Raw genomic sequence first — 27,388 nt, forward strand, 5'->3', positions numbered from 1 at the left:
CAGAATCCTGGCTCGGAGGCTTCGCTGTTGGAGACGGGGGTCCTGGATGTCGGATGCCATTGCTGCCTGCTGGCCGCAGCGCCCATCTCTGCAGGGGGTGACGGGAATGCAGGGCAAATGGAACGTGCTCAGAGGCCTTCTGACAAATATGAATCGAAGTCAACTGAAATGATGAGCCCTGTGCGTCCAGAATTACATGCAGAGTTTCCCACACTGTCACCTCTAGGCCGTCCCTCTCAGGGACCCGTGTAACCAAATTCATTTCTTAGAAGAAAGAAAAACCCTGAAGGCATTATGCTGCTGTAATTTTTTAGGATAATTTAGAGTTTGCAAAATAATTGCCCTAAAATTCAAATGGAATGACATCATTTTAACCTGGGTTCGTATAATTTCTTTTCTTTTTTTTAATTTCTAATTTTTATTTCTTTTATTTTTTTGTAAAGATGGGGTCTCCCTATGTTGCCCAGACTGGTTAGAACTCCTGAGTTCAAGGGATCCTCCCAAAGTGTTAGGATTACAGGTGTGAGTCACTGCACCCAGCCATAATTTCTTAATGGACCCATCCTACGCATTTTCTTTAACATTGTACTCATTTCTGACTTTGGAATGTTAGGGCAATAAAAACACAGGGTCTGGCAGTAGGCCACAGTCTAATTGTTCACAGCCTGTGGCCCTGGGACCCCAGAGTGCCAGGGGTCTGACAACACCGGTATGCAGCAGCTGTTGTCTGTGAAGTATATAGATGCTCTTGAAATGAACAAAGTATGAATTCTTTCTAAGCATCTTTGAATTTAGTCTTCCTAATGTAGTCTCTGAATTTCCAGAAGCAGGTACATGTGCTGAACTGTACACGTTATCAGAATGACCTTCTTCTGGACACATGCGTGTAGGGAGGAGGGCCAGAGACCTTGGTAGAGGGCAGTTTCCCCAGAGCTTGCTCTGAAAACATAGAACTAGGTGCTCCATACAAATTGGGTGCCAGACAATGAGGGGGGCCCAGAATCCCACCCACATCTGGTAGCCACTGGTCACCCCTCTCTCCCCCCACCTGAGTGGTGTCAGACACAGCCTAGTGGAAAGTTAGGACTGTGGCCACCACACGGTGACAAGGCCACCACCCACTGTGGTGTCGGTGGAGACCATATGGAGAGCCAGGACTCCTACCCACCCACCCAGCAGTCCTCAGGAGCCCACGCAAAGGTTTCCAGTGGGAAACCTAGACTTCTAGCCCCACATGGTGTTAACAAGGTGAAGCCTCTCCCTTTTGCTGCTGAAGTGGGGTCAGAGAAAGCCAATAAAAAGAGAAGGATTAAATAATATGAAAACATCTGGGTTTCAGTAGATAACCACTCATCACACAAAGAATGAGGAAGATTTTAAGATGAATTAATACAAAGCTGGGTGTTTTGGCTCATGCCTGTTATCCCAGAGCATTGGGAGGCTGGGGTGAGAGGATCATTTCAGACCAGGAGCTCCAGACCAGCCCGGGCATCTCTGCTAAAAAAATTTAAAAATTCTAAAAATGAATTAAAAAAGGCAATATATGCCAACACCAAGGTGACAGAGATGTTAGAATTAGCTGCCAAAAATTTTAAAACAGCCATGATAAAAATGCTTGAGTAGCAATTACAAACAAGCCTGAAACAAATGAAAAATTAGAAAGCTGCAAAATATGGAAAGCAAACTGATAGAACTAAAAGTAGAAATAAACAAATCCACAATTATAGTTGGAGATCTCAGTACTCCTCTCTTAACAATTGATAGAATAACCAAATAGAAAATTAGCATGGATATAGAAGAACTCAACATCATCAAACCAACAGGATGTCATTGACATTCGTAGAATACTCAACAGAGAATACATGTACTTTTTAAGTCCCTATGAAATATGTATCAAGATAGGCCATACCTTGGGCCATAAAGGAAGTCTTAGCAAATTTAAAGAATTTAAATCATACAGAGTGTGTTCTCCAATCAAAATGGAATCAAATTAGATATTAATAACAAAGATAACAGAAAAACCTCCAAATATGAAAACTGAACAACATGCTTCTAGTACTCATGAGTCAAAAAGGAAGTTTCAAGGGAAATTTAAAAAATACATGGAACTGAATGAAGAAAAAATACAACATATAAAAACTCAAGGGACATAGCTAAAGCAGTATTAAGAGGAAAATTTATAGCACTAAAAATGCATATTTTAGAAAAGAAGACAAGTCTCAAAAAAACCTAAGCTCTCATCTCACAAACCTAGAAAAAGAAAAGCAAGTAAAACAAAGCAAAAGCGAGCAAGCAAACCACAGCAACAACAAAAACAAGCAGAAGGAAGAAATTAAAAGATAAGAGCAGAAACCGATGAACTTGAAAATGCAAAAGCAATCGAGAGTACTGGTTCTTTGAAAATATAAATAAAATTAATAAATCTGTAGCTAGAGAGAAGGCTGAGATAACTGATAGCAGGAATAAAATAGGAGCTATCACTACAGACGCTGCAAATATCAAAAAGATAAGGAAGGAAATACTACACGCAATTCTACATACATAAACTTTACAACTTAGATAATGGTCTGCTTCATCAAAAATCACAACTCACCCAATTTCTAATAGATAATGTAAATAGCCTGTAACTATTAAGAAAATTGAATTAATTATTTAAAATCTCCCAATAAAGAAACCTTTAGGCCCAGATGATTTCATGGGATAATGCTACCAAACATTTAATAAAGAATTAACACCAATTCCTCACCATATTTTGGAAAATAGAAGAAGAGGAAATATTTTCCAACTCATCTTATAAGACCAGTGTTACCTTTATACCAAAATCAGACAAGGATAGTTCAAAAAAAAGAACACTACAGATCAGTATCCCTCATGAATATAGATGCAAAAACCATAAACAAAATATTGGTAAATTAAATCCAACGAAGTATGAAAAGCAAACGCCATGACCAAGTGGGATGTATTCCAGGAATACAAGGCTAGTTCAGGATTCAAAACCCAATCAGTGTGATCCACCACATTACCAAGCTGAAGAAAAACCACACAATCATATCAATCAGTGTAGAAAAAGCATTTGATGAAATTCAGCTTCCATGTGACAAAAGCTCTCAGCAAACCAAGAGTAGAAGGAAGCCTGTTCAACTTGATTAAAAGCACTGACAAAAAACCCACAGCTAACAGTATGCCCAATGGTGAAAGATGAAACGTTTTTTTACCCCAAGACCGGGAACAAGGCTCCCTCATTTTTATCCAACATTATACTGGAAGTTCTAGCTAGAGCAATGAACAAGAAGAGGACATAAAAAGCATGAATGTCAGAAAGGAAGAAATAAAACTGTCCTTATTTGCAGATAACATGAATGCTTATGTAGAAAATCTCAAAGAATCCATAACAAAACTCCTACAGCTCATAAGTGAGTTTAGCAAGGTCTCAGGATATGAGATGAGGGCGCAGAAATCCACTGTACGTCTATATAGTAGCAATAGGCATATGGATACCAAAATTAAAAACACAATACCATTTATGATTGCTCAACACCAAGAGGAATATTTAGGTGCTAATCTAACACGACATGCACAGGACTTGCATGCTGAAACCCATGTAATAGTGATGAAAGAAATAGAGTTTGAATAAATGGAGACACACACCATGTTTATAGTGTGGAAGACTCAACATAACAAAGAGATCAGTCTCCCCAGATTGATATATGGGTGCAACATAATTCCTATCAAAATCCAGGCACAATGTTTTTGGTAGATACATACAAGAGTATTCTAAAATTTATATACAAAAGCAAAGGAACTAGAATAAGTAAATATTTTCTTGCATATTTTGAACACAGCATTTTTTAAAACACTTTTTGAAAAATTTTTTGAAAAACAAGAATAAAATGGGAAGACTCAGTCTACTGAATTTCAAAGCTTATTATGTAGCTATGGTACTCAGGATTGTAGGGTATGGTCAGAGGGAGACACATAGATCAATGGAACAGAAGAGAAAATCCAGAGGTAGACCCACACAATATGTGCAACTGATTTCTGACAAAGGTGCAAAAGGAATTCAATGAAGCAAAAATAGCCTTTTCAACAAACAGTGCTGGAGCTACTGGATATCCATTGGCCAAAGTGGGAGGAAAAAGACCCTCAACCTCTTAAACCTTCTACAAAAATTAACCCAAAGTAGATATGAACATAAATGTAAATTGTAAAACTATAAAACTTTTAGGAAAAATATGGGAGAAAATCTTCAAGATCTGGGGCTGGACAACACCAAAAGCACAATCCATAATATTATATTCAACAAAATTGAAAACTTCTGCTCTGTGAAAGCCCATATAGAAAGGAGGCAAAGACAAGCTGTCAGTGGGAGAGGATATTCAAAAACCGTGTGTCTGACAAAGGACTAGTATCTGATATTGATAGAATCTCAAGACTCAGGAAAGCAAACAATCCAGTTGTTACATGGTCAAAAGATGTGAAGAGACATGTCACCCAAAAGCACGCACAGGTGGCAATCCACACATGGAAAGGTGTTCGACCACCATTAGGGAAATGTAAGTTACAACCGTAAGGGAATACCCCACACCTACCAGGAGAGCCAAGATAAAAGACCGTGGCAGCGCTAAACTCTGGGGAGGATCCTGAGGAAGGAGCTGCTCCCCCATGGCTGGTGGGAATGTAAAATGGCATGGCCACTCCAGAAAACAGCTTGCCAGTTTCTTCGAAACTAAACGTGCAATTACTGTGTGCCCCAGCAACCAGCAACGACACTTTTGGGCATTGACCCCAGAGAAATAGAAACATATTCACACAAAGGCCTACACAGATGTTTATAGCAGCTTTATAGCTAAACACAGGAGATGACCCAGGGGTCCTTCAACTGGTGAACGGCGAAACAGACTGTGACACCCTCTGTGGAGCACAACTCAGAGACGAGCAGGAGGGCATGGCTGACACCTGGAGAACGGTGCTGAGTGAGAAATGCAGATCCTGAAAAGCTACGTAGTGTCTGACTCCATTCATATAATGTTCTTGGAGAAGTCGTGGTTGCCGGGCGTTGAGGAGGGCGGGCTGGAGGAACGTGGGTGCATCTGCGAGTGGCACAGGAGGGTCCCGTGGATGGAGGCGGCCTTTGTCTCAACTGTATGGATGTCAATATCTTCGCTACTTGGCAAGAGTCATCATTACAGGAGACGGAGTTAAGGGTACACAGGATCTCTCTGGATTGTTTCTTAACACTGCATGTAAATCCACAACTATCACAGAATAAAGAGTTTAAAAAGGGATTTCCAGGGCCAAATGAATTTGGGGAACGACATACTTTACTTCTCTTTGAGAACCATGTTCACCCTGAAATCACTGAATAAGCCCTGTGATGGGCATGTTTAACATATTTTTAACTTTGTTTATTTAACATATTTAACTTTATTTCACCGAACGCTTCCCAACATGACTGCAGGTGGAACAGCCCCCAGTCCAACAGGAAGCCGTCCTCCTCAGACCCCGCATCTCTGCAGCATCAGCACCACCTGCGAGCTTGTTACAGGTGCACAGTCTTGGACCGCCCAGCCACTAAAGCAGAATCTTTATTCCAGCAAGGTCTCCGGGCGATTCGTGTGTGTAGCTGTTTGAGGCATGGCTTAGGATAGGCAGGGAGACGTCAGCAGAGACGGCTTCACTTCACAAAGCACCACAGTTGCCCCACTGAGTGAGCAGGCAGGAAGGAGTTAATGTGATTGGCCCAAGGTCACCGCTGTGAAGGGCAGGGCTGGGCCCGTGCAGGGCTCCTGGCGGACGATGGGATATCACTCACCTCAAATATTTACTCGTGATCCACCTGCCAAAGCCCTCAGGAGGCCGTGGGGACATCAGCTCAGTCCACAGGCCCTCTCTTCAGCCTCCTTGGTCGCTACAGAGGACCCTGCCAGGTGCAGCCCCAGCGCCCTCCCACAGGTGGCTCTTCTCCCACGTGGAACGGGGTGGGCTGACAGTCTCAACCTCTCCACACTCTGGCATTCTTCCTTTCTGTGACCCTTTGCTTCCTCCCTGTGTGAGCTGGAACCAATCCCCTGCTAACTTCCTCCTCGTTCTTCTCTAAACCTTTATTGAGTACCTAGCTGCATCCCAGGTGTGCCCCAGGTGTGCACCAGCTGTCCCAGGTGTGTCTCAGGTGTGCCACAGTTGTATCCCAGGTGTGCCCCAGCTGTCTCAGGTGTGCCCCAGGTGTGCACCAGCTGTCCCCGGTGTGTCTCAGGTGTGCCACAGTTGTATCCCAGGTGCGCCCCAGCTGTCTCAGGTGTGCCCCAGCTGCATCCCAGGTGTGCCCCAGGTGTGCACCAGCTGTCCCAGATGTGTCTCAGGTATGCCACAGTTGTATCCCAGGTGTGCCTCAACTGTCTCAGGTGTGCCTCAGCTGTCTTAGGTGTGTCTCATGTGCATCCCAGGTGCATCCCAGGTGTGCCCCAACTATCTCCAGTGTGTCTCAGCTGTGCCCCAGGTGTGTCCTAGGTGTGCCTCAGCTGTCTCAGGTGTGCCCCAGGCATATCCCAGGTGTGCCCCAGCTGTCCCAGGTGTGTCCTACGTGTGCACCAGCTGTATCCCAGGTGGATCTCAGGTGTGCCCCAGGTGTGTCTCAGATGGGTCCCAAGTGTTCCTCAGCTGCATTTCAGGTGTCTCAGGTGTGCCCCAGCTACAGCCCAGGTGTGTCCTAGGTGTGCCCCAGCTGTCTCAGGTGTCTCAGGTGTGCCCCAGGCATATCCCAGGTGTGCCTCAGCGGTCCCAGGTGTATCCTACATGTGCACCAGCTGTATCTCAGGTGTGCCCCAGATGTGTCCCGGGTGTGTCCCAGGTGGATTCTGGGTGTGTCCCAGATGTGCCCCAGGTGTGCCACGGCTGTGTCCCACATGTGTCTCAGGTGGATTCTGGGTGTTCCTTAGGTGTGTCTCAGGTGTGTGCCCCAGGTGTGCCCCAGGTGTGTCCCAGATGTGCCCCAGCTGTACCCCAGCTGTCCCAGCTGTGTCCTAGGTATGTCCCAGGTGTGCCCCAAGTGTGCCGCAGCTGTGCCCCAGGTGTGTCTCAGGTGTGCCCCAGCTGTATTCCACATACGGCCCTCTGAGTGGAGCCTTGGTGTGGTGTAGCTCCGGGGATCTTCTGCTCCCTGGTCCTGGTGTCACCAGCAACTGTCTCTTGACAGTCCTGCCTTGCTTGCAAACCCCAGGTGAGAAGAAGAAAAATAATTGGGAACTGACCCCTCAGTAAGCACTGGTAGTCTCACCTACAGACCCCCAGGAAGCTGGTCATTGTGGGCTTTTTTCCTCTAAATTCCTATTATCAGGTGGTTTTCTTCTCACTTGCTATTTTCTTAAAAATAAAAATGAAATATAGTAGGGAAAAACAGCCTTTGTAAATTATGGTTTCTCCTGGCACCACCCTCTCCTGTCGGGCCCACATCCCAAGGAAAGAGCAGGCTTGAGCCTGGCTGCTGAGGCCAGGGGGTGGATGAGGCGGTTCAGAACAGAGCTCTGAGTGCCTCTCCAGCCAGGGGCCCCAGAAGCCTGGGAGTTGTTTGTCCGTCTCGGGGAAAAGTGAGGCGGCCCCTTGGAGGAAAGGGCCGGGCAGAATGAGCTAATCGGATTCCAAGCAGCTCAGGGGATTGTCTTTTTCTAGCACCTTCTCGCCACTCCTAAGCGTCCTCCGTGACCCCAGCTGAGATTTAGCCTGGTGCTGTGTCAGCCCTGGGCTCCCAGGGGCTTCCCAGTGGTCCCTAGACACCCTCAACACGGCCAGGGCATCTCCCTCGTCCAGCGAGGGCAGGGACGGGCCACAGGCCAAGGGCAGCGGTCAGGCCTGCTCTGCTGTGAGCACTGCCGGCTTGGCCTCGGCCGATGGGCCCTCACTCCTGAAGCGGGCAGGAAGCCAGCTCCGGGATGGATTTCGGGTCCTTGGAGACCGTGGTGGCCAACTCTGCCTTCATCGCCGCCCGAGGCAGCTTTGACGGCAGCAGCTCCCAACCCTCTCGGGACAAGAAGTACCTGGCCAAGCTCAAGCTGCCCCCGCTGTCCAAGTGTGAGTACCTCCGTGACAGCCTCAGCCTGGAATTTGAGAGCGTGTGCTTGGAGCAGCCCATCGGCAAGAAGCTCTTTCAGCAGTTCCTGCAATCAGCAGAGCAGCACGTGCCAGCCCTGGAGCTCTGGAAAGACATCGAGGACTATGACACAGCAGACAACGACCTCCAGCCACAGAAGGCCCAGACCATCCTGGCCCAGTACCTGGACCCCCAAGCCAAACTCTTCTGCAGCTTCCTGGATGAGGGGATGGTGGTGAAGTTTAAGGAGGGGCCCATGGAGAGCCAGGACGGGCTCTTCCAGCCCCTGCTGCAGGCCACCCTGGCACACCTGGGCCAAGCCCCCTTCCAGGAGTACCTGGGCAGCCTGTACTTCCTGAGGTTCCTGCAGTGGAAGTGGCTGGAAGCCCAGCCCATGGGGGAGGACTGGTTCCTGGACTTCAGGGTGCTGGGGAAAGGGGGTTTTGGGGAGGTGTCGGCCTGCCAGATGAAGGCGACCGGCAAGCTGTATGCCTGCAAGAAGCTGAACAAGAAGCGACTGAAGAAGAGGAAGGGCTACCAGGTGAGCAGCGCGGCCCAGCCAACAGGGATGGGGCAGCAGGGTGCAGAGGGCCCCCAAGTCGCTGTCGGGCTCGGCGGCCCTTAACAGCTGGTGCCTCGCCAGCCTTGCCATGTGGGCGCCCTGCGGCCATGCAGTCACGGGCAGTTCCAGTCCGTGTGCAGAAGTCCCTCCTCGGAGAGGGACCTCCACATTTTTGGGTGGGGACATCCCTTCTCGGAGAGGGACCTCCACATTTTTGGGTGGGGACGTGCCACCTTTGCTCGTCAGCTTTTCACCAACCACAGACTAGCCTCAAGTGTGGGGGAAAGAGGACCTCTCAGGGGAGGCTGAAGAGGGCAGGGTCTCCGGATTCTTTGCCATGGCCGTGGAAGACCTTCCAGGGACCTGGCTCCTCTGATGGCAGTGAATGCAGGAGGAACTGAGGCAGGACGGAGGCAGCCTCACTCCGATGACACTTTCTGTGAGGAGAAGCCTGGCGTGACACCGGATGCAGGAACTATTCCCCTGACTGCGCTGTTCTTGGGGGTGGGAGTGAGTGACGGGCACTCAGGCCACGCTAAGTTTCATCCGCTCTGCCCACTGGCGTCAGACTGTGCATCTGGGGCAGGATCAGCAGAAGCTGCTTACAGGTCTTAAGGGTGAGAGGCAGCGGCTGCACCGGGTGTGGACGTGATCTCCTGAGCCAGCCCCCTGCACTTCGGCTCCACGCAGCTCCTGGCCCCTCTCCCACCGCGCAGCTGTGTTGAGGGCACAGGAAGCTCTTAGGGTTAAGCAGCAGCCGCTGTGCACCCTGGCTCTGCAGGGCTTCAACCCTTAGTGAAGGTGAAATACCAGGTGGTCATGGTGCTGGGCAGAGGCCCTGGAATATCCGTGTGTTCTTGCCGTGGAACTCGGGGTGGGTAACTATGCCACGTGGTTGTAGCAGTAATTTTTTAAAATTAGCTTTCTTGACATCTAATTCCCACACCATGCCATTCACATCTAACTGTAAATTTAACCCAACAGTCAGCCTCTTCTCCTGACTTCCATCACCTAACTGAACTCCATACTGACATCAACTGAACACCTCCCCCAGTGTGAATGCACAGAAAGGGGCCTCCGACATCAGGAATTCCCTCTTCAAAGAGGGGTGTGCTGTCCTTATCCAGACACTTACAAACTCATTCAGTGGAGCATTGTGAGATTTTAAAATAAAGACAAAACGAAGCAGAGTGGTGAGGTGGTTTGGGAGGTGCTGGTCTGTGATCCCAGCCCACAGGGGCCTAGACAGGAGGGAGGGCTGTGGCTGCAGGATTGTTGGGCAGGCAGGGCTGGCGGGGTCCTCACCCACGTTGCTCAGCCTTGGGGCTTGAGCCTCCCCTTGCCAGAGGCTGGCCCGGAAGACCAGAAGTCCCCTGTGTGAAGGAATTCACACGTCTGGTTTTCTGAAATGGGGGTACAGGCATGTTTTGAAGTCATTTGCAATTGCTCTGTGAAAGGCGCATTTAAAGCGTGTTTGCGACTAGTGGCTGTGTGTGCAGTGGGCATGGCCATGTGCACACGGTCTCTACAATGCACTGGTCCCTTTCCTATTCAAAGCCATCACATACTCATCGTCTCACTTTTCAGGGTGCTATGGTGGAGAAGAAGATTCTAATGAAAGTGCACAGCAGGTTCATTGTGTCTCTGGCCTATGCGTTTGAAACCAAAGCTGACCTCTGTCTGGTGATGACCATCATGAACGGAGGCGACATCAGGTAAGGGCTGGTCCAGAGGGCGCCAGGGGACCCTGCTGTCCCACTGGGTCAGGGTTTCCGGTGGCGGGGGGCCCGATGGGGCTGCTTCCTGCGTGCAGAGCCATGGTGGCCCGAGGCCTGCCCTCGAGGGAAAGCCTTGCACCCATCACCGTCCCCTTCTCGCTGTCGGTAGGCACTGGTTCCTGAAACAATACACCCTGGACCCACATTGGTGCAGGAGCCTGGGAGGCGCCCAACCTGACAGCCAGGGCACCTCCTTGTGTGTGGCCCTGGTGTGGGTGTGGGGGGCACATGGTGCTGTGAGGGATGCGTGATGCAGTGCAGGGGCCTCTGCAGGGCTGAGGGCCTTGCACCAGGAGAGTAAATGAAGATGAACTTCACCAGCGCCCACTCCTGGGGCTGACACTGGAGCTGGAGACAAGATCAGGCCAGCTGGGGCCATGGCCTTGCTGCTTTCCGGCAGAGAGGAGGTGGTGCTGCCTCCACAAAGTCCTGGCCCCGGATCCATCACCGAGGCAGGCCCCAGGCCCGTGTGGGAGATCAGATCACAGGCTCGCTTGGTACCTGGGCCGCTTAGCCATTGCTTGGTTCTGTTTCCTGGTCTATAAAATGGGAAGAGATAATATCTAAGTTGAAAGATTGTTTGGCCAGGCGCGGTGGCTCAAGCCTGTAATCCCAGCACTTTGGGAGGCCAAGACAGGTGGATCACGAGGTCAGGAGATCGAGACCATCCTAGCTAATGCGGTGAAACCCCGTCTCTACTAAAAAAATACAAAAAAACTAGCCAGGCAAGGTGGCGGGCGCCTCTAGTCCCAGCTACTCGGGAGGCTGAGGCAGGAGAATGGCGTGAACCCGGGAGGTGGAGCTTACAGTGAGCCGAGATCCCGCCACTGAACTCCAGCCTGGGCAACAGAGCAAGACTCCGTCTCAAAAAAAAATAAATAAATAAAAGAAAGATTGTTGGAAGATTAACAGTGTCTGATACCCCTAAGGTTGGGGATGGGCAGGGGCCATGACTGTGGTTGGCAGCACCATGCCCCATTCTCACCTGCTTTTAATTTCCAAGGAAACTCCTTCAGGTGAAGCTGGTGGCCCCATTTTTCAGATGAGGAATGTGAGTCCAGACTAAGTCACCATGCCAGGTGCCCAGGCGGAGGGGAGGGGGCGCTGGGAAGCTTAGTCACAGGGGTGCCCAGGGAGGGCCTGGTGGCTCCGGCCGCCTCATGATCCACCTGGCTCCAGGGCCTCCTCTCCTGTTTCCTGCGACTATACTCCTGGTGCCACCTAGTTTAAATCGTTTATTTTATTTGTTAGGTTTTGCTTCTCTGCAAAACCTGTCCACGGAAAACATAAGAAATGATGTTTTATGGGGGAGGAAAGAGGCTGAGAAGAAACACCTTGCTGCAAATCCTTCACGAGTCCGATGAACTCGGGGCCTGCGGAGCTCCGTCCCGCCTCGGCCTGGCCTCTTCCTGAGACGGTCTGGGCTGTTTTCCAGCACCTGCAGCCCGCGCCAGGAAGCAGGGGGACAGGAGACGCATGTGGACGGCACTTTCTCCCTGTTAGCCGTTGGGGTTCAGGGTCCCTGAGCTGCTAACGCCGCCAGCCACCATGGCCTCGGGGTCTCCTCTGCAGGGACGCTGGGGGGCCAGGCCTCAAAACGACCAGAACGCTGGCTGAGAGATGTGGTTCTGAGGTCCCCGCTCTGTCTTTCCATGATTTTACTCCCCATTAAACCCGGGGCACATGGCTCCCGCGTGTCTGCCCCCAGGTACCACATCTACAACGTGAATGAGGAGAATCCCGGCTTCCCGGAGCCGCGTGCCGTCTTCTACACGGCGCAGATCATCTGCGGCCTGGAGCACCTGCACCAGCGGCGGATCGTCTACCGCGACCTCAAGCCTGAGAACGTGCTGCTGGACAACGACGGTAGGCGGCGCCCGCGGCGGTGAGGGATGGGGGCTCCGAGGACGGCGGGGCGCAGCTTCCCTGGAGGTCTCTGCACAACCTCACGAGGGTTGACAGCTGCGTGGACAGCGGGGGTGTCATTGGGCACCAGGAGTCACGGGATTGAGTGCAGGGGTCTGCGGTGCAGAACTAGCTGGGAATGGCGAGTCTGCTAGGCCCAGTCCCCACCTTCTGCCTGAATGAGGCATCACACAGGGATTCTTCTCAGAAATAAACACAAGGGTTTAGGCTCCTGACGCTGGCAGGTCAGGCAAGTGCGAGACACGCACCAGGGCCCGAGAGAGTGTGGGGGGCTGGGATGGGAGGATCCCGGTGGGCAACACCCACGCCTAGCTGCAACGCGACCGGCCCTCTTCCCTACACCCTGCGCCCTTCACCGTCAGCCAGGGAGCCGCTGTCATGTGCATGGTGTGTGCTGTGTACGTGTATGTGGTTTGTGGGGTGTGTGTTGTGTGTGAGGTATGTGTGTGGCATATGGTGTGTATGTGTGGTGTGTGATTGTGTGGTATGTCTGGTGTGTGTGGTGTGTGTAAGTCTGGGGTGCTGGGGCCTCGTGGTCACTTGGTATGTGTATGTGTGGTGTGAGATATCTGGTGTGGTACGTGGTATGTGTGGTATCGTGTGTGGTGTGTGTGTGTGTGGTATCTGTATGATGTGGTATGTGGTATGTCTGGTGACAGTATTATTGTGTGTGGTATGTGTGGTATTGTGTGTGGCACGTGTGTGTGAGGTGTGTATGTAGTCTTTGGTTGTTGGCATTATTACTGTGTGTAGTCTGTATATTGGAATGTAATTGTATGGTATGTGAGTGTGCAGTGAGTGTGGTGTGTCTGAGACCATGTGGGTTGTGTGTGGTGTGTCTGTGATTTGGCTGGGAGGAGAGGAAGATGTAGTGTCCTATAGGTGAATTGCCCATAAGCCTGTTTTAGTGTGTGTGGCATTTTGTGAGTGTGTGAGTGTAGGGAGTGTGTGTGTATGTGTTTGTGGTGTGGTGGGGTGTGTGCATGTGAGTCTGGCTAGGGAGGGGAGGCTTCTGGGCTCTGGGACCTCATGGCTGCCTGGTATGTCTGTGTGTGGTGTGTGTCTGTGATATGTGTGTGTGTGAGTGTAGTATGAATCTATATGTGAATGCGTGTAGTATATGGTATATATGAATTCAACAATAGTGGTGTGTCTGTGTGGTATGGTGTGGGTGTGTGGTGTGATCTGTGTAGTGTGTGTGGTGTGTAGTGTGTGTGTGGGTGTGATCTGTGTGTGTGTGGTGTCCATGGTGTGTGTTGTGATCTGTGTGGTGTGTGGTGTTCGTGGTGTGTGTGTGTGTGTGGTGTTTGTGGTGTGATCTATCTGGTGTGTGTGGTGTAGTGTGTGTTGTGTGTGTGCGTTTGTATGAAGGTGGCTCTGGGCTCACTGGTACCTGTGCAGCCAGGGGTGACTCCACTATGTCTGCCTCTCAGGCAATGTCCGGATCTCTGACCTTGGGCTGGCCGTGGAGCTGCTGGATGGGCAGAGCAAGACCAAGGGCTATGCAGGGACCCCAGGTAAGGGTCTAAAACTTTGCTAGGGAGGCTCTGTGCATGTGTAATGGAATCCCTGTGGCACATGGCCAATGTCTGTGTATTGCACATACTACTTTGTGCATGTAATGGTTGTGTATATATGTATTATTACTTTATCACATTACATGTGAAGTTTGTGTAACCATGTAATGTGTCTGCACATCATGTACAATAATGAAGTTCAATATTATATATCGCATTGTACATCACATATATGTGAGTTTGTGTATATATGTGTGTGCTTTTTGTAGCATTTTGCATATCACTTTGCATTTTATGTGAGTTTGTTATATATGTGTGTGTACATCACGTACATGTGAGTTTGCGTATATATGTGTGTCTGTGTACACATCATGTACATGTGAGTTCGTGTATATATGTGTGTGTGCACATCACGTGCATGTGAGTTTGTGTATATATGTGTTTTGTACACATCACATTACACTCAGTTTGATGACATATATATGTGTGTCTGTGCATCGCATTGCCATGACCAATATTAGTTTGTGTATATGTGTGTGTGCACATCATGTACATGTGAGTTTGTGTATATATGTGTGTCTGTGTGCATATCACGTACATGTGAGTTCATGTATATAATAACGTGTGTGGCACATCGCGTACATGTGGTTTATATATATGTATGTGTCTGTGCACACATCGCGTGCGTAATGGGGTTTATTGTGTAAATATTGTGTGCTACATCAACCATTACATGTGGTTTGTATATATGTGTGTCGTGTGCCGTATCAAATTACGCGTGGCCAGTTGTGTATATATATGTGTGTGTGCATCCACGTACAATAATGAGTTGTATATGTGTGTCTGTGTGCACATCACGTGCATGTGAGTTTGTGTATATATGTGTCTGTGTGCACATGGGTGTCTGTGTGTGCCTGTGTCTGAGGGTGTCTGTGTGGTTGTGCATTTATGTGTATGTGAGTGTTGTGAACCCTGAAAATCGGAGGCAGGTACCAGTTAATTTGGAAAGTTTGTTTTGCTGAGGTTGAGGACACGAGTCCATGATGGCCTCAGGAAGTCCTGACGACCTGTGACCGCAGCACGGTTTGGTTTTACACATTTTAGGGAGCCAGGAGACATCAGTCAGCATACGTAAGATGAACACTGGTTCTGTCTGGAAAGGCGGGGACAACTCGAAGTGGGGAGGGGGCTTCCAGGTCATAGGAAGATAAGAGACAAATGGCTACATTCTTTTGAGTTTCTGATTAGTCTCTCTAGAGAGGCGGTCAGATATGCATTTATCTCAGTGAGCAGAGGGCGACTTTGAATAGAACGGGAGGCGCGTTTGCCATAAGTAGCTCCCAGCTTGACTTTTCCCTTTAGTTTAGTGATTTTGGGTCCCGAGATATTTTTCTTTTACAGTGTGCATGTGTGCCTGTGTGTGCATGCCTGAGTCTCAGAGCACACACGTGTCTGTGTGCATGCGTGCCTGTGTGTGCATGCTTGCATCTCTGTGCACACACATGTCTGTGTGTCTGTGTGTCTGTATGCATGTGTGCCTGTGTGTGCATGCCTGCGTCTCTGTGCACACACGTGTCTGTGTGTGCATGCCTGCGTCTGTGCACACACGTGTGTCTGTGTGTGCATGCCCATGTCTCTGTGCACACGCATGTGTCTGTGTGCCTGTGTGCCTGTATGTGCATGCATGCGTCTTTGTGCACATATGTGTGTCTGTGTGCATGTGTGTCTGTGTGCATGTGTTCCTGTGTGTGCATGCCTGGGTCTTTGTGCACACATGTGTGTCTGCTGTGTGCCTGCATGTGTATGTCTTTGTGCATACGTGTGTGTGTGCATGTGTGCCTGTACATGCCTGTGTGTGCACACACGTGTCCGTTTGCCTGTGTGCCTGTATGTGTATGCCTGTGTCTTTGGGCACACATGTGTGCATGCCTGCATCTCTGTGCACACATGTGTGTCCATGTGCCTGTGTGTGAGTGCACATGCATGGTGCATCCTGCTGCCTCCCCCATCCCGTCTCATCTCCTCTCACCTCCCCCCAGGCAGGGAGGCTCGCAACACCTGCGGAGGAGAGGAGACCCCCACAGTCAAGCAGAGCGGGGTCCGTGTTCCGGGCCCAGCACCTGCTGGCGTGTGGCCTGTGTGCTTTACTTAACCTCTGAGCCTCCTGCTAGCACTCGGTGCACAGGCTTGCTGAGGAGACCTCACACGCCATGTGCCTGGCGCCTGTGTACAGCAGCCACACTGTGAATTTCAGTTCTTCCTCCCTCCTCTGCAGTCTTGAGGGTCCGCATGTCGGGGCTCACTTCTGCTGGGATTTCCAGAGATCGTCCCTTCCCCGGGGTTGCTGTGGCTCTGGGGAGGCGGTGCTGTCGCCTGGTGGGGTTTGTGTGCGGTGGTGTTTCGGATCCTCCCATGTGGCTGCTTAGGCACTGGGTGTGTTTGTGCCGTGGCCAAGGTGGGGACATCCTTGCTGCAGCTGGACTTAGGGGAAGGTGCACCTCGGGATGGGGGCTAAGGACTGTGTCCCCACAGTTCTGAAGAGGGGCAGTTCTGTGCTCACACCTCTCACGGCTGGGTTGCAATCTGGATGCGGGATTCAGTAGCCACTGAGTGCTTAGGGCTCTGTGAAAGGCACCCAGTGGTCGAAGGTCTGAGAACTTTCTGGAAGGCAGCTCACCCTGGGGGATCCCATGGCTCAAGGAAGCCTCGGGTGGCACCTGTTCTTCGTGAGATGATCCAAGCCTCTTTCTGGGTCTGTAGAAACGGTGGGCACTGTGGCCCTCAAGTCTTTGGGATCCTCGCCAAGCCTGGGTGTGACCGCGTGGGTGGAAGCCCCCTCACCCGTTTCAGGGAGATCCAGGTGCACTCCGAGGCCGGGACTTGAAGAGTTAACCTCACGGATGGAAAGGGCCCAGCTTTGAGGCTGAGTGTGATGGCCCAGCTGGCCGCCAGGGGGCCCCCTGCCTTCGCTGGTGCCCGTTCCTCAGAGCCCCAGGTGCACACAGCAGGGCTGGGCTCAGGCTGTGACCCCAGCACAGTGACCTGGAGATGCTGACGTCAGGGTGCAGGCTGGGAGGCCGGTGCCAGTTCAGCAAAGCCGCAGAGTCTGCGTCCTTCCTGGCACTCTCGCACCCTCCCACACAGCCCCCCACGCAGAGAGAGATACCACAGCCATCAGGAGTCTGTCCGGGGACTCCCCCTTGCCAGTGCTGTGTTGGCCCAGGGGCGTGCACAGGGTGGGGCCGGTCATGCCCGGTCCTCAGTTTGAGTTCAGGGGCAGGAGAATTTGTGAACAGAGCAGATAGAGCTGGCTCCCTCACGCTTTCTGTCAATATTTACTGGCCGCTGCGTGGCTGCAGGTCCCTCAGGAGGCCTGGGGCACAAACAGGTGCGCCGTCCAGGCTGCGTCATGGGGTCAGGCCAGGAGGGCTGGGGGACTCCTTGACTCAGGAACTGACAGGAGCCTGCGGTCTGGTGGGCCTTGCTTGTGCCTGGTCTGGAGCTGAGAAGGCTCTGGGTGGGTCTAGAGGCTGTGATCATGTGAGCAGTTCCTCCCCGGAGTCTGGGCAGAATTCTGACGTCAGTGTAATCCTGGACCAGCAGGGCATATTCAGGGCCTATGGCTCTATGGAGGAGGATTCCTGCGACTCTTTTGGGGAAAAAGGATTCTGTGGCCACATCAGCCTGGCCCTCAGACACAGTAAAGGACCAGGAAGGACCTTGACCCAGAAATGTCAGAACTGACCAGCCCCAGCAGCCCCCATGCCCCAGCCTGCGGCCCCTCTGCCCAGTCCCAGGACGTCCGTCATGGGGCCATCTAACGGGCCTGTCCACCACTGTGTGCTGGGCTGGCCTCACCTGGGTGGCAGCTGGGGAGCTGACATAGCTCACACAGGCCCCACGTGCCACACAGAGCTGGCTCAGGGGCCAGGCAGGTGTCTGAACCTATCCTGGAGTCTGACTCACCAGAGCAGACGTCTACCAAGGACCCTGCTTGGTGAGCATGTAGCCATCTGGAGGGAGTCCCCAGAGCTCATGGCTACGGCCACTGGAGACAAGAGGGCAGAGCACTCAGGGAGGCAGCCCACAGTCTGTAGACTGGCTTGTGGGTTGTGGACTGTGCGCTGTAGGGTGTGGGCTGTGGGCTGTGGCCTGTGGACCATGGGCCGTGGCCTGTGGGCTGTGGACTGTGGGCTGTGGACAGTGGCCTATGGGCTGTGGGGTGTGGGCTGTGGCCTTAGACAAGTTGCTGCACATCCCCATCGTGACTACCCATGGCAATGAGGAGTACCCATGGCGATGAGGAGTACCCATGGCAATGAGGAGTACCCATGGCAATGAGGAGTACCCATGGCGATGAGGAGTACCCATGCGATGAGGAGTACCCATGGCGATGAGGAGTACCCATGGCGATGAGGAGTACCCATGGCAATGAGTACCCATGCGATGAGGAGTACCCATGGCGATGAGGAGTACCCATGGCGATGAGGAGTACACATGTGATGAGGAGTACCCATGGCGATGAGGAGTACACATGTGATGAGGAGTACCCATGGCGATGAGGAGTACCCATGTGATGAGGAGTACGCATGCGATGAGGAGTATCCATGGCGATGAGGAGTACCCATGCAATGAGGAGTACCCATGGCGAGCTCATGGCATATAGTGGACTGCTGTGCCTGGCACTCAGGGCAGGCTGGAGCAAGTGCTGTGCTCATCACCATGGTGGCATCGCAGTGGGGCCTGGAGGGTCTGCGGCCATCACTCAGAGATGCCCTGGCTCCATGGAACAGGCACAGGGCTGGACCACGGAAGTGCCTGAGCTGAGGCAGGCGGGATCTGCGGTTTCCACCCTGGAGGGGAAGCTTGCTCACGAGGAGAGGGAAACCTCAGTGCGTGGCTGTGACCTTGAACCTCATCTCTGTGAAGAAGGAGGGATACCATGGAGAGGGCGGAAGGGCCAGGGAGGGCACAGCCTGGCTGGCAGGGTCTGCAGGGAGCCACAAAAGGTGGACAAGGCCAGGTAGGTGGGCAAGCCTCAGCCAGAGGTGGGGAGGAGAGGAGAGGACCCTGTGCCAGCCTGAGCAGCGTGGGGGTGCCTGGAGGCCACAGTCCACACTGGATTCCGTCTTCTCTGTGAGGAGGAGCTGGGAAGGGTTTGAGAGGTGCTTGGCTGCCTCAGAGTCAGGCCACGGTGAGGGGAGGCGCCTCAGGGTCAGGCCACAGTGAGGGGAGGCACCTCAGAGTCAGGCCACGGTGAGGGGAGGCGCCTCAGGGTCAGGCCACAGTGAGGGGAGGCGCCTCAGGCTCAGGCCACGGTGAGGGGAGGCGCCTCAGGGTCAGGCCACGGTGAGGGGAGGTGCCTCAGGGTCAGGCCACGGTGAGGGAGGCGCCTCAGGGTCAGGCCACGGTGAGGGGAGGCGCCTCAGGGTCAGGCCACGGTGAGGGAGGCGCCTTTTAGGGTGCAGAAGACTCGAGCTGAGACTGTGGGACCAGGCGGAGAACTCGGCTTCAGCAAACTAGACATACGTGAGCCTGGCGTGGCTTCCAGGCAGGAACCTAGAGCAGGGGTGTTTGTGAGTGTGGAAGTGCTGAGCCTAGAGATCTGCCTCGACGTTAACAAGACACCAGCAGACGAGCGAGCAAGGCTGCCGGCTCCATTGCTCCCTGATCCGCTGGCAGAGCCAGAGCAGAGTGAGGAGTGGAAAGTGTGTTTGGAATTTAGTGAAGTGTCGGGAAGCGGACACTCAGTTATTCTCGTGGGCTGGACACACATGTGATGTGCTTTCCCTCCTGAAGTCCTGGGATGGGGGCAGTGAAGGAATCTCGCTAAAAGCACAAACCCACGTGCTCAAAGGAGGGTGTGAACGGCAGCGTCATGGCAGCTGAAAGACTGACAATGGGTGAGGGGAGCCGGCAGCTGACACGAGGAAGCAGAATGCTAAGCTGCTGCCAGAGCCCCCTGAAGCAGCACGGAACTGTCAGTGCCCAGTGCCTGGTGTCTGTGCAGAGGTGGCTTTGGCAGATGAATGACTGCGTGAGAGCAGCTGCACCCAGAGCCGTCCCTCCATCCCAAGACAGCCCTCGTGGCTGCACCCAGACCCGTCCCTCCATCCCGAGACAGTCCCCGTGGCTGCACCCAGAGCCGTCCTCCCATCCCGAGACAGTCCCTGCAGCTAAGGGCCTTCTTGGCAGACAACTGGGGCTGCCTCTCTGGAGAGGACACACTCATAGCACTCCTGGGACACCGGACAACTGGAGAACAGGCTGACAGCTGAGGAAGAGGAGAGTGACGGATAGCTGGGGCTCCCCAGGCCTCCTCTGAACTTGGTTCCCAGAATGTGGTGGACTCGCCTCGGCATGATCTGACCAGCTCAAGAGGAAAATTCAAAAGAGATTGATGTTGGATTCTCCCCAGTAAGAGTCCAGGAAGGCTGCCTCAGTGCAGCTACAGTCAACAAGTCCCGCCCTGGGCCCAGCACTGGAGTGGGCATGGGACATTTTTGGTTGTCACAGCCTGGGGGTGCTGCTGTCACCCCGTGGGCAGAGTCTGGGGTGCTGCTCGGCACCTGGTAACGCACAGGGCAGCCCCTCCACAAAGGATATTCTGGTCCCAAATGTGGAGAGTGCTGAGGCCCCGGGGGATGCATCCTCAGAGCATCAGTCCCGCGATTGCCACAGTGCGTGCCCACCATGGAGGTGACCGCCTCTGAACCCGCAATGTCCCTTGTTGGCAGGTTTCATGGCCCCCGAGCTCCTGCAGGGCGAGGAGTATGACTTCTCCGTGGACTACTTTGCCCTGGGGGTCACCCTGTATGAGATGATTGCGGCCAGAGGACCCTTCCGAGCCCGTGGAGAGAAGGTAGGAGGTGGCCGGCAGGTGTCTCTGCAGCCACCCTGGTGCCCTGGCTCTCACTGGGGACGGGGCAGCGATGGGGTCTGTTACTGGGGCAGACCTGGGAGTTGTTCTGTGGGCCCTGGGGTGGGGAGGTCACAGATTCACATCCTGGGGTCTTGCTCCTGGTCCGTGCTGTTCTGTCTCGATGAGTGACGCCCCCAGCCCCTGAGGCCTGCAGGTGGAAGGGCTGAGGGATTCCAAGTCACCCTGTGCCCCAGGGCAGGCAGACCCTCCCACCGGAGAGCACACCACCACTCAGCCTCTGAGGGCCCTGCTGGGTCGGTCCCTCTGGGGCAGGCCGGAGAAGGGAGAGTGACTTACCCACTGCGGCCCCAGACCCTGGGCAGCAGGACAAACCACCTTCATGGGGTGCAGCTTCATCCCCTGGGGACTGGCGAGGCCGGGGCTCCTGGGGACACGGGAGTGGGCCCCCCCTCCCTGGACGGTCTTATCCCTCGCTGTTGCAGCACAAGCTCCCCTTCTCCCCAGACGCCAAGAACCCCACAGCCCACGGTGGGCCCAGCACTGCTCTGAGCTGCTGGGTCTCCTCTGAGCACCCCCTGGGCTGTCTCGGCTCCTAGGTCACCAGAACTGCAAATAGAGATAATGTTGGGAGGTGCCAGTCCCTTATTCGAGACAAGTGGAGCAAAGCTGGCTTTTCCCCAGTGAGGCTGACTCAGAGCTCAGGGCTGGGGCTTCCTCTCATTGGACCGAGGGAGTGGCCGCACAGAGCCAGAAGGCCGCCATCTCAGAGTCCCGTTGGGCTGGAGGGGTGTGGCTCTTCCCTGGTCACCCATCACCCGCTCGATGCCACCTGGGCCATGCCCACCCGTCTCCCTCCTGACTTCCCTGGACGTGTGACCTGTCCCACCAAGACAGGTTTTGCAGCAGAGTCGTCCCGGGACGCTAGCACGCCCGTGGCCACTCTGCATCTGTGGGACGTGGCGCAGGTGTGGGCTGCCAGGGCAAGGGGATGTCTATGGGAGGGGCATCGATGGCCTGATCCAGGGGCCTTGGGGGCTGAGCAGCACCCTTCACACTGTGCCCACCGGTGGGGCCTCTGGTGGGGAAGTGAGACTTTGGCAGAGCTCCTGAAGACCACAAAGCCACCGAGGCTTCTGTCCACCACGGCGGAGTGAAAACAGAGGCTGCTCCCCAGCTGGGCCCACGCTGGCCTTCAGTTTCCTGTCACTCCTCCTTCCTCGGTGGGTGCGGCTGTGCTGGGGGTGGGTCAGACAGAGTCCCTAAAATGCACAGCACCCACCTGTGGCTCCTGGGAGCTTCGCCTTTAGGATTCCATTCCTGAGACTGGAGCCTCAAATGTTGCTGTGCTGGGGAGGGGCACAAGGCCTCACGGGTCCTCCACCCACGTGGGTGAGCAGTGGCTCTTCTGGGAGGAGCTGTGGTCTGGTCTGACTGCCCAAGAGAGGCGGGTCCGGCAGGGCTAAGGCGACGCATATCCCTGCAGGTGGAGAACAAGGAACTGAAGCAGCGGATCGTCTCAGAGCCTGTGAAGTACCCGGACAAGTTCAGCCAGGCCAGCAAGGACTTCTGCGAGGCGCTGCTGGAGAAGGACCCGGAGAAGCGCCTGGGGTTCAGAGACGAGACCTGCGACAAGCTCCGCACCCACTTCCTCTTCAAAGACCTTAACTGGAGGCAGCTGGAGGCCGGTACTGTTGGACGCCTCAGCCCCAGGGAGAGCGGGGGACTGGGCTGTGTGGCCACCCGGTCCAGCCTGTGAGAGTCAGCAGGGAGGAGTGCCTGAGACCCCCGAGGCTCTCCCTCTGCCCCCAGCAAGGCCCCCAGTCCTCCACTCATCCTCCCGGCCCCAGGACAAGCCGATGGAGCTGGCATCAGGCCAGAGGGCTCTGGGTGCGATAGGGGGCAGGAAACATGCCGGCTGCACTGGGACCTCGAGACCCAAACCTTCCGCCACGTCCCCGGGTGCTGGAGGGAGCCCGCGATCAAACAGAGGCCAGCAGCTCAGGCTGTCTGCCAGGGAGAAAGTCATCCATCCCCAGCACTTGCTTGTCAAGTGGATGTGGAAGATACTATGTGTGTGCATGTGCATGTGTGCGTGTGCATGTGTGTGCATGTGTGTGTGCGTGTGTATGTACATGTGTGTGAGCGTGTGTGTGCATGTGCATGTGAGCGTGTGCGTGCATGTGTGTGTGTGCGTGTATGTGCGTTCGTGCACTTGTGCATCTGAGACACAGCCATGCCCTCTAGAACCCTGTGGTCAGGTGGAAGGGTCAGTCCACGTGCAGTGTGACTAACTTAGGACAGGGCCACGGGTGACCAGAGAGCAGGAGATCCCCCAAATGAGAAGTCGCTTTCATATATTGGCGTCACAGCAGTGACTGCCAGACAGGTGCCCTGGGCAGGCCCAGCAAGGCAAGGATGACTGAGGTCAGGGAGCCCAAGGGGGCTCCAAGGGGTCACAGGACGAGGAGGGGACCCTTGAGAGGAGGGGTTCACCCACCCACTGGGGATGTTGATGTCTGTGACTGGCTGTGCCTGGCCATCGGGGCCGTGGTGCGTCAGGGAGGGACGCTGGTTTGAGAGGAAGCTGCCAAGTTCACTGGAGCAAGTGCTGAAGCACCTGGGGTCTGGGGTCTGCAGAGTGTGCAGCGGAAGCCCTGGTGGGGACGGGGCCCCAGGGGAAGGGGTGTTTGGGAGGGGACGGCTTCATGATGAGGCCCTAGGGGAGGCTCCCAAGGAGGCAGACGTGAGCGCCAGGCCCTTTCACAAGAAGGCTCCAGAATGGGCCCTGGGATCCCGGGCTGCTTCTGCCGCCACTCAAGCCCCAGCTGTGTGGTCTCAGGGAAACCAGGGGCCGTCCAGGCACACCGGGCTTTCTCTATCCGCCTTGGGGACACTTCCCCAAGGAAGAGCTCCCCCGGCCTTTGCGCATCTCAGAGCCACGGCGGGAGGGGCTTTTTGGCTGAACGGCGCTTCTTTCCCCGCGCGAGGTGCCTGCCTCTGTGTTTTCTGTCTCCCACAGGGATGCTGATACCCCCTTTCATCCCAGACTCCAAAACTGTCTACGCGAAGGATATTCAGGACGTGGGTGCCTTTTCCACCGTCAAAGGTGTGGCCTTTGACAAAACAGACACAGAATTCTTTCAGGAATTCGCCACGGGCAACTGCCCCATCCCCTGGCAGGAGGAGATGATCGAGACGGGCGTCTTCGGCGAGCTGAACGTGTGGCGCTCGGACGGCCAGATGCCAGATGACATGAAGGGCATCTCCGGGGGCTCTGGCTCCTCGTCCAAGTCAGGAATGTGTCTGGTTTCCTAGGTGACGCCCCAGAGTCCACGTGGAGGAAAAGGACCCACAGGGCTCGGTGGGGGCCGCCTGCCTCCGTGGTGCCAGCCTGGGGTCCGCCAGCAAGGGGACACGCGGTTCCCTCCACCCAGGTCCCCATCACGCCGTCTCCTTGCGGCCCAAGGAGGAGAAAGCGTGTGTCGGCCTGAGCCGCCAGACGCACACCTGGTGCCGTGAGCCCCCGACCGCATAGTTCGCTCCTTTCGCTCCATTTCACTGAGAAGACATAAGATAGTCTCCAGAGGGAGTAAGCCAAAAATCTACAAACTCTCAGGGAGCCTCCGGCACTGGCAAGTGACCAGCTGTGCGGTCAGGGGCAGAGACTCGGCTTGGGCCTCCCAAGACCTTATCCATCGGCTTCCCAGAGCCACGTTCCTCAGTGGGCGTGCACTGTGGCCAGGTCAGGGGTTGGTGAACCCTGGCCACAACCCCGGGCCCCACTGGGGAGGGCCGGACGTCGGCCCCCACAGATCCCTCTGTGCAGGCTCCTGCCTCCCAGGGTGCCCGGGCCCTGTGCTGGTGGCCTGCATGCCACGTGGTCTCCTGCACGCCGGGGTGCCGTGGTCCGCATCTGCCAGGCGCAGGCTTTGTTGGGCTGTTGGGAGGAGGGGAGTGGGTGTGGAGTTTGGGGGTCTCAGTGCATCTCAGGGTCTCCTCATCTCAGTGTCCAGCTGATGGTAGCTGGTGCAAAGTTCCCACCCCTGAGCTGGGGGCTGCAAATGTTTTCTGTCTTGACGCTGAGCCCCGGAAGCACCCCTGCTGCTATTGGTGGGCAGAGCCGGGACCGTGTGCTCTCTGACCCCTCCCCCCACCGGGGCTGGTCCGGCTCATCTCCCAGGGGACACTTCAGGCCACGAGCCTTGTGCACAGGGACAGAGCTCCTTGCTGCAACCCCTCTCTGTGTTCTCAGCAGCAGTAGCACTGGAGTCCTAAAGCGGTAGCCGGGAAAACATTCATGGCCCACCCTCTCATATGGCCCGGCCCCACCCACAATGCACCTGGCATTTCCAACTGCACTTTGAACACCGAAGGCTCCCCGAGTGCTTTGTGTGTTTTAACTGCAAGAAGCGAGTTCCGTTGCAACTGCCTCCAGGACACACTCCTTCCTGAGGGCCAGCGGTGCTGGCCTGGGTTCCGTGGCCTCAGCGGCGGGCTCAGAGGGAGTCCATCCAAGCCACAGGAGGATGGTGATGCGGGGCCTGAGGACTCCTTTCCAGAGAGGGTCTCTGAGCTCCTCTTAGGAAAGAACTTCCTTTGAGCCCCGGCCACTGTTGTACCAGTGGGAGAAGGAGCCTGATCCCGCCACATGTGGTCACAGGGAGAGAAGACAGTGGGACGTCCCTGTGAGCCTTGGGGTGGAGCTGGTGGTAGAAATAAGCCCTGTCTACTCTCATTTGGCGAGACGGACTGTGGCGAGTGGCTGATGATGTGATTGATGGAGACAGGGTGGCTTGGGAAGGTCCCACTTGGGGGTGTCATGTCCTGCAAGTGGTGGAAGAGATGGTCCTCTGTAGCCTGGACTGGGGGGTCTCGGCATGTCTCCCAGAAGCGGCAGAGACAACTGCCTGAGAGTCAGCGCTGCGGTGGGCAGGGCCTGTGCCCTCACAGTCCCCAGGCTGCCAGGTCATCCTTTTCTTGTTGGGGAGAAGAGGACCCTGGCAATCCACAATTTTGGAGATTTGCTGACTGCAGCCAAAATGGGGACCCAACTCCCTCCTATGTGGTTTTAGATCTTCTGGAGGGAAGATAGGCCATGCCTCTGGGTTAGGAGCATGTCTCCCCACAGATCCCAAGTCGGCCACACCCAAGGGTTAGGAGCACGTCTTCCCACAGAACCCCAACAGAACTCCACATCGGCTGGTTTTGTGGAGACTTTCACGTGTCCTGTCCAGGTGCCTCATGCACCTGCAGACTGTTCTTGGGAAGCAAACCTGGACTGCAGAATAAACCTCCCAGTCTCCTCCTGTCCTGGCTCTGAGCGTCTGACACTTCTGAGACCTGGGACGTTCATGAGAAGCTCTGGGGTGTCCAGTGCTTTTTGACCTAAAGCTGCCTATCCAGGTGCACCTGAACAGGCCCAGGCAGGCTCAGGAGGAGGCCCGTGGGAAGCTGCCGGACAGATTTCCGTGTCCACTCTTTCTCCTTCCTTCCTCCCTTCCTCCCTCCCTCCCTTCTTCCTTCTTCCCTCCCCTCCCCTCTTCCTTTCTCTTTCTTTCTTTTCTTTTCTTTTTGAGACAGGGTCTCTCTCTGTCACCCAGGCTGGAATGCAGTGGCACAATATCAGCTCACTGCAACCTCTGCCTCCCGGGTTCAAGTGATTCTCCTGCCTCAGCCTCCCGAGTAGCTGGGACTACAGGCGCCCGCCACAACACCGGCTAATTTTTTGTATTTTTAGTAGAGCTGGGATTTCACCGTGTTAGTCAGGATGGCCTTGATTGCCTGACCTTGTGATCCACCCGCCTCAGCCTCCCAAAGTGCTGGGATTACAGGCGTGAGCCACCATGCTCGGCTACACCCAGCTAATTTGTGTATTTTTAGTAGAGATGGGGTTTCACCATGCTGGCCAGGCTGGTCTTGAACTCCTGACCTCAGGTGATCTGCCTGCCTCGGCCCTTCTGTTTTGTTTTCTAGAATGTTACACATTGATTAGGTAATGGCTATCAATTTGACTTCACTACATTCTGGAACATGAAAGACTCCATTTCTGACTTTTTAAACCCGTGTTAACCTGCCTTGCATTCCTATGACCCTGGACAGGTGAGCAATCTCGTCCTGGCTTTACTGGGATCGGGGGCTTGGAGGGGCTGCGAGTGGTCACGGCAGTGGAGGGGAGCCTGGCTTCCGTGCCGGAGAGGAGCTCCGTGGCCCAGCGGTGGAGGGGAGCCTGGCTTCCGTGCCAGAGAGGAGCCCCGTGGCCCCCGAGCCCACCAACAAGACCCTCTGCCTGTCTCAGGGCTGGGTTGCCAGACACGATACAAGACATCCCAATGAATTTGAATTTGAGATAAATATGGAATCATTTTTTAGTGTAAGTCTATCCCATGCAGTGTGTGGGACATACTTGTCCTAAAAAATGCTTCATCATTTTTCTGAAATTCAGATTTAATGGGATGTTCTGTGGTTTTCTTTTGGTTAACTCTGGCAAGCCTGTTGCAGATTATATATTTATCTGTAAGATCAGCAGTGGTTCCACTGTTTGGTTAAAACCACAAAAGCAGCTTCGTTTTTGGCTTCTGCCATCTCTTGGGTCAGCTGAGTGGTGTTTTCACCCCTTGGTGAAACTCAGGCTGGCCCCAT

The 27,388-nt window shown here is 54.2% G+C and overlaps 1 protein-coding gene across 1 annotated transcript; it reads left to right on the top strand.

Moving 5' to 3' along the window:
* The first annotated feature begins 4,295 nt into the window (after positions 1-4,295).
* Positions 4,296-24,362, top strand: GRK1 (G protein-coupled receptor kinase 1). The gene is made up of 7 exons (XM_021929827.2): positions 4,296-8,624; positions 10,233-10,360; positions 12,132-12,289; positions 13,783-13,866; positions 20,604-20,728; positions 22,233-22,434; positions 23,769-24,362. The coding sequence occupies exons 1-7, from the start codon at positions 7,926-7,928 to the stop codon at positions 24,062-24,064; spliced, it is 1,692 nt and encodes a 563-aa protein (XP_021785519.2). The 5' UTR covers positions 4,296-7,925; the 3' UTR covers positions 24,065-24,362.
* The last annotated feature ends 3,026 nt before the right edge of the window (positions 24,363-27,388 follow it).

The sequence above is a fragment of the Papio anubis genome, chromosome 15 (assembly GCF_008728515.1).
Source record: "Papio anubis isolate 15944 chromosome 15, Panubis1.0, whole genome shotgun sequence".
Classification (NCBI taxonomy): Eukaryota; Metazoa; Chordata; class Mammalia; order Primates; family Cercopithecidae; genus Papio; species Papio anubis.